General features: G+C 43.8%; 1 protein-coding gene across 1 annotated transcript in view; it reads right to left on the bottom strand.

The window, feature by feature from the left end:
• Positions 1–6030, bottom strand: part of SVOPL (SVOP like) — a 60929-nt gene extending 54899 nt beyond the window's left edge. The window contains exons 1-3 of the mRNA XM_039234042.1: positions 5949–6030; positions 5678–5769; positions 1857–1955 (exon numbers count right to left, since the gene is read on the bottom strand). Of these exons, the coding sequence (XP_039089973.1) occupies positions 1857–1955; positions 5678–5769; positions 5949–6030 (273 nt within the window). The remainder of the gene's footprint in view (positions 1–1856; positions 1956–5677; positions 5770–5948) is intronic.
• Positions 6031–6943: the final 913 nt, after the last annotated feature.

The raw sequence follows: 6943 nt of genomic DNA on the forward strand, positions 1-6943 counted from the left end.
AAGGGGCAGAGAAAGAGAGGGGGGGACAGAGAGAGAATTCCAAGCTGACTCCTCACCGGCAGCACAGAGCCCGACACAAGGCTCGATCGCCCGAATCCTGACATCAGAACTGAGCCAAAACCAAGAGCCAGATGCTCAACCAACAGAGCCACCCAGGTACCCCTAAAAGTATTAGAACTTAAAAAAAAAAAAAGGAACAAGTGCAACAAAATTTAAAATGGAACTTTAAAGAGGGAAATAGACGTAAGAAAATAAGTAGATCCGTGCATTTGCTGCTGGGATTGAGTACACAACTGGGCTCTATTGGTTCCTGGCCTCCATGACACAGAGAACACCACAACTGTGTGGACATTATATGTCACCTGAAGGGAGAACTCAGATCAGTTGCTGAGGTGGGGATGAGGTTCCTGGCTTCCAGCGCAGATGAGAATTCCCAGGTGAGGAATTCCCAAGTGAGAGACGGGGACACCCCTTCCCCAGAAGCAGCCAAGGCTGCTCTCTGCCCATAACCTGCAGAAGGCTCGGGAGCTAGGGAAAACTTCCAGCATTCTCCATGGCCAGTTTCAGGCCATAACTTACTCTCTTACAGAGCCTCGCCCTCTTTCAAAACCTCTGCCGTGTGACTCTGCATTCTGTACCCATCACCGCCTACCTGCTTCCTGACACTCCCCTTTCAGTGAGCATCTTGGCACCTGGCTCACTGTACTTCTCTCTTAAGTCCTGACTTCATGAAAACCAGCTTAAATACCCAAGTACAACAATTCTCCACTCCTCACCTTGTGCTTCTTTTACCTCCTTGGCTCATGGGACCTCTTAAATACTTGCAGAACACGCTTCCTCACGTCCAACCACTCTGCCGCTTTACCACTGCTAACTTGTCTACCTTCCAACCTTATCTCCTCAGAGCTCTTGGAAAGCTGACCATGTCCCTCCTTAAAGCCCCTGAATGGCTCCCTGTCATCCACAGTGTGGCCTCCACCATTTTAAGCATGAAGAACCTCTTTTAAGATTAAAAAAAGACAAAGATTTACCAGAGCTCTGCATGATAGGAAGTAGACTTTAATATCCATTTAATGAGAAATACATAATGACTATGAAGTCAATGATGTGTTTGGATAAAATTGATTCTTGTTACATAAAACAATAATTTGAAAAACTATCATACAGGCCGACTATTTTTTGCTTGGAGGATTTGCACATGTTGACCCAAGTTGGGGCACAGGGGCCTACAGTGGTCTCCAGAATGGAGTCCCTGCACTGACTCCAAGATGCTTCTGGCCCCCACCTGTCTCTGCAAACTCGTCTCCATTGCTCTCTCTTCCTGACTTTCTATTCAGGCAACAGGGAACTGCTTGCACTCCCTCCAACACGCATGTATGCACACAGCGCCTGCTGGCCATCCATCGGCACTAAATAAATACCTTTTGAAACAATGATATATAATATCCTTAATTCCCTCCGTGGCAAAACTTGGGGTACAATTCATAAAGCTATTCGTAATGATCTCTGAGGAAAGTTGTTTGCGTAATACAGTTCACCTCAGTGATGGTGATTTGATGATTGCCTAAGTCACTATGGTTCAACTAATTTGCAGTCTGACTCAAGCCATAACTAATCTGTGACTTAAGAGCTACTCTCTCTGATTTGCATCGGTCTCTTCTAGCCTCTTGCTAGGGGCTAGAAAACAAGCAGTTCAAGGTTGTGCTCCCTACAGGAGTAGAGGAAAGAGAAAGACCTAAAATGGCAGTCTGACCCTGCCAAGCCAACACATCAAACAGTGAGGGAGCCTCTGGCTCTCAGCCCTGCGGGATGGAGGGAGGGGAGCAGAAGCTGGTTTATTCAAAGCAGGCACTCACCGTGGTCACTAATGCCACCTGCCAATTCTCCAGCTGCCATTCACAGCGGATGACAGGAGACACGACTGCTATTAACATGATCTCCATGGCCTCGGCAACCTTAAAAGAGGAGAGAAAATACCATATCTTATTGCTAGCTTCTCATCAATTCTTCCCACATTTGCCTTCTAATCCTTACCCCCTCCTTTCCCCTCCCCCGCTTAGGGAGCACCTATTGTGAACCCACTTGGCACTTCTAGTTGGATAAAGAAGTATAGAACTTTGGCTTTCACAGATGTAATAGCTAGGTTCCCACAGATTGAGGATGAGTATTCATCTGTGATGTTGCTGATCCATGCATTTGCACTGCAGCACTAGGAGGGTGTTGGGGTGGGGAGGGGGCAGTCACTTACCTAGTGGGATAACCTAGCTAACCACAGCATCTACATCAACCTAGCTTTGCTGCTTCATACTGATGATTGTGAAAGTCTCAGGGCATAGCCCTTGCAGATAGACTTGTGAAATAGTCTCTGCACTCAAGAAGCTGAGATAGAAGGCAAGCTTCATGAAAACCAGAAGAACTTAAAGCAGCAAGTACAGAACAACGAGTTCATCATCAGGAAACAGTGTCTATTCAGCAAACTCAGTGTACTCTGTGCTAATAAATAGCAAGTTTGAATATCATCCTCTGTTCATTTCTTGCAATCCATTGCAGGGTGAATTTATATCTCAGGGAAAGATGTTAGGGAAGAACTGATATTTATGTGGATTATGTATTATGGTCTATTTGCATATTTATAACTTGAAGGTCTGGGATGAACAAAGTATAGTGGTGTTAGCTACTACATGGGAATTGGAAAGGTATCATAAAAGCTTGTCTCTTCTTGGAGAGTATTATAGTCATGCTTAGAGTTCAGAGAGCTGGTATGTCTTAGCCCAAAAAGTATAATGAATAAGAGATGGCATGACAACCTCAGAAAGATGTTTGATTTATTAAACATATTCCTCTCAGTAATTCAGAGCAGGTAGGTCAATACTAATCAGGACTCCACTCCTCTAAATGGACTTAGGAGAAAGTAAGCCAATAAGGGATAAAGCTCTGCCCTACTCTGATATAATAGGCTTAGGGAAGAGGGACAAGCTGGGACCTAGGGAGGGGGCATCATGGAGCAGCACTGTATAAGAAGATCTAGAGGCTCCTCAGTGTCTCATTTGGTTAAGCGTCTGACTTTGGCTCAGGTTATGATCTCCCAGTTCACAGGTTCAAGTGCTTGGAGACTGGAGCCTGCTTCAGATTCTATGTCTCCCTCTCTCCCTACCCCTCCCCACTTGTGCTCTGTTTCTATCTCTCAAAAATAAACAAACATTAAAAAGAAGAAGAAGGAGATCTTAGAAGACCTCAGAGGACATTGGGATGGCCTGGTCAGAGACTGAGGCCGTGCTGCTGCTATTACACATACCCTGGTCATGTGAGGCCCTGAAATCCAACTAGTGCTCCCACTGCCTCGGACCAAGAACTTTAACAGACCATGGCCAGGAGGAGCCATGCCCATCACTGTCAACACACTTATTCTGATGAGAAGATCCATCCAAAGCAGCCCATACTAAAAACAGGGGAGGAATTTGGTTACAACACCCAATTAAACACTTGTGTGTGTGTGTGTGTGTGTGTGTGTGTGTGTGTGTGTGTGTGTGTGAGAGAGAGAGAGAGAGAGAGAGAGAGAGAGAGACGGAGGGAGGGACGGACCTGGTAAATAGCCCTTCCAATCTTGAAGGGTTGGGAAGAACTTAAGTGGCTTATAAAACACTTAAAGAAAACCAGAAGCTATTTCACAACAACATCAAGTATATATGTGCAATAGACACACATTCTCACATTCTCCACAAACATGGATCTGGATATGGACATCAGGGCTTAGTTATATAGAGGTGATAAGTATCATTTGGGAAGGGGTACAATAGCAGCATCTTTTTTTTTAATGTTTATTTATATTTTGAAAAAGAGAGACACAGAGTGCGAGTGGGAGAGGGGCAGAGAGAGAGAGGGAGACACAGAACCTGAGGCAGGCTCCAGGCTCTGAGGTGTCAGCACAAAGCCCAACGTGGGGCTCAAACTCTCAAATGGTGAGATCAGACCTGAGCCGAAATCAGGTGTTCAACCAACTGAGCCACCCAGGTGCCCCCATCTTCCTTTTTTTTTTTTAAGTTTGTTTTTATTTTGAGAGAGAAAATAAGCAGGGGAGGGCAGAGAGAGAGGGAGAGAGAATCCCAAACAGGCTCCGCACTGTAAGCTCGAAGCCTGACACAGGGCTCGAACTCACAATCCATTAGATCATGACCTGAGCTGAAATTAAGAGTCGAATGCTTAACTGACCAAGCCACCCAGGCATGCCCTCAGTACCATCTTTCCAATACAAATAATAACCAATAAAAATGCACTCTCTTTGTACAGATGGTTTGATTTGGGAACGCAAAAAATTCTGTGTATCCTTTTCACTTGCTGTTATGGAAGAAAAGACAGGGTTCTCAATATATTTGAAGGTAAAAGATGCAGAGTTTAGCAGTGTTTAAGCCAAGGGGGCCACTAATTAAACCATGCTGGAAACCAAATATGAAAAACAGAAGTAGAAATGTTCTGGTTGACAGTAGAGGAAAGTTAGGCTAGCACTTTGCCCATTCATACCCTCTCATGCCTTGAAATATGGAATCTTAACATTTTGGAGCCTAGGTGAGATATTACTTTATAGGTGAAGAAATGTTCTAAATTGTATTGTTGTTTATCATAAAAGTAGGGCCAGGACATGTCTTGCATTTCTGTCCTTTACTGGACTGCTTCCTGAGAGTGCAGGGACACTGCAGTGATGCCTCAGAACGTGTCAAGTGCCACCTCCAGCTCACATGACTCTTTTTCTCAAACCATTTAGCTGAGAGTGAGGGTCAGGGCTATTATTTATTCACTAGTCTCATGGCCATCTTCGTCTTCCACCTTAAACCACTGTCATGCGGACCCCCTCTCTCAGATTCTCCATTGGGTCTCATGATCACTATCATATTCCTAACATATTCTCAGCGCACCTATGCAAAATGGGAGGAAGCTGTAGTGGTTTTGTCTGTAGTGGGCTCACTGTCAGTGAAAGCCCTGAGGCCGAGCTCACTCTTCTTTTCTCATAATAGCTGATGGTAAATAGCAAACCTTCATCAGTACCGCTTCAAGGTTCTGGAAATCTGTAATTACAACAGATGTCCCATGGGATGCTTATGCACAAAATGTTTGAGGGCCATGTGCCCCATTTTACTTAGTATGATACTAGTTTTCTCCTCTCTTCCCAGAGAAGGAAAAGAGTTAAAGGATTTTTTAAAAATGAATATTGAGGGGCACCTGGGTGGCCCAGTCAGTTAAGCGTCCCACTCTTGGTTTTGGCTCAGATCATGATCTCACGATTTGTGAGTTTGAGCCCCGCTCTGGGGCCTGCATGGAGCCTGCCTGCGATTCTCTCTCCCTCCCTCTCTTTCTCTCTGCCCCTCCCCTGCTGGTGCTTGCACGCATGCGCAAGTGCAAACATACCTGCTCTCTCTCAAAATAAATAATTACGCATTTAAAAATACATACAAATTAATATTGAATTCCCAGAACAAAAAGACACAGAAATTTATCCACTCTTGACCAGACACCTGCCACAGGTAGAGAACAATTATTGTTGAATTAACCACCTCACTGGGTTCCTGCTTCCTGTCACTCCCTTCCCTGAATGGACACTCCAGAGCTGGAGGTCAGAGAAGACCCTATGTGTCTAATAATGAATTAGCTTTGGAGACTCAAATGACCTCTGAGGAGCACTTACCCCAGTGCTGCCCATGATCAGAAACAGAGCAATGTGGAAACGTCCAAATCCAATGGTCTCCACAGCATCTTCCACGGTAAACGTCTTTGACTCTAACAAGGAAGGGCAGAGTGAGAAATAGCCTCTGTGAAAAGGGAATATATGTGGGGGACTGCTCACTAATAATGAGGAGGAAGGTGTGGAGAAACCAATCTGTTATTATAAAAACTAGTAAATACAGGGGAAAATCAAACAGCAGCTTCAGGATATGAGATTCCCGTGATTATCTTACCTTTCTGCTGTGGCTCTGGGGTCTCCAGGCTCAGCTTCCGGAGGCTAATGATGGTGACCGGCTCTGTCTGCTTGGTTGCCATGTTCTAAATGGTCTAAATTTCCCACACAGCTTCCTGATGGAAGCAGAAGAGGGAAGAAGAAAAATATATAGTAGAATAGACATTTTCCTTTAACCTGCACAGAAAATCTATGAGGTAGATTTTCTAATTTATCACCAAATGAGAAGCCTGAGACATGGAGAGGTCAAATGGCCAAAAGAGACCATTGGGCCCCAATGGCTAGTGATCAACCCTGAGTCAGGGACCAGGTGAGCTCTAAACAATTTGGCCAATAGCATCCTCTAACTGGGAGTGAAGCTGGCCTTTGCCCCAGAGAAACAATCACAGTAGTCGGTGCTTTACGTTCCCATAAATCTTGTGGTTTATAGTGTACTTTCTACATAACATTTTCATTTCATTCTGCCGGACACCCAGGAGCACTTCTTTTTATGAGCCCCCTCCCCCTTTGTGTATTTAGCACAAAAGATTCTTAACTCTAAAAATCAAAAGAAAAATAAAAACAAAGAAAGCTCAGTATCAATGAAACCTTTTCCAAATGACCTTAAGGTAGGGTAATTTAACTCTACATCCCTTGGCGATAAGTGGAAATCCTAACTTGCTCTCAATTAGATTGTTACTAATAATACTGGTATCATTATTTGGATACTGGTACATACTGTAGGATAAATCAAGTAGTAATTATATTAATATTATAAGGAACCAAGACCTTAGGTGTAAAAGATACTAAAAATTTATATAAAAACCTTATAATCCTCCTTTTGAGTTGGAAATATCAGTATGAATTCACTATGTATTTCATATATATATATATCCTAATATTATCCGCTGGAAGAGCCTGGAAAAGATGACTAATGAGCACTCCTAGAGCCCAGATTGTTTTCTTTCCTATTTCCCATTAAAAGAAACCCTGTTGCCTTAGATAAATGGCTAATTC

The sequence above is a fragment of the Hyaena hyaena genome, unplaced genomic scaffold (assembly GCF_003009895.1).
Source record: "Hyaena hyaena isolate Hyena2069 unplaced genomic scaffold, ASM300989v1 scaffold_82, whole genome shotgun sequence".
Classification (NCBI taxonomy): Eukaryota; Metazoa; Chordata; class Mammalia; order Carnivora; family Hyaenidae; genus Hyaena; species Hyaena hyaena.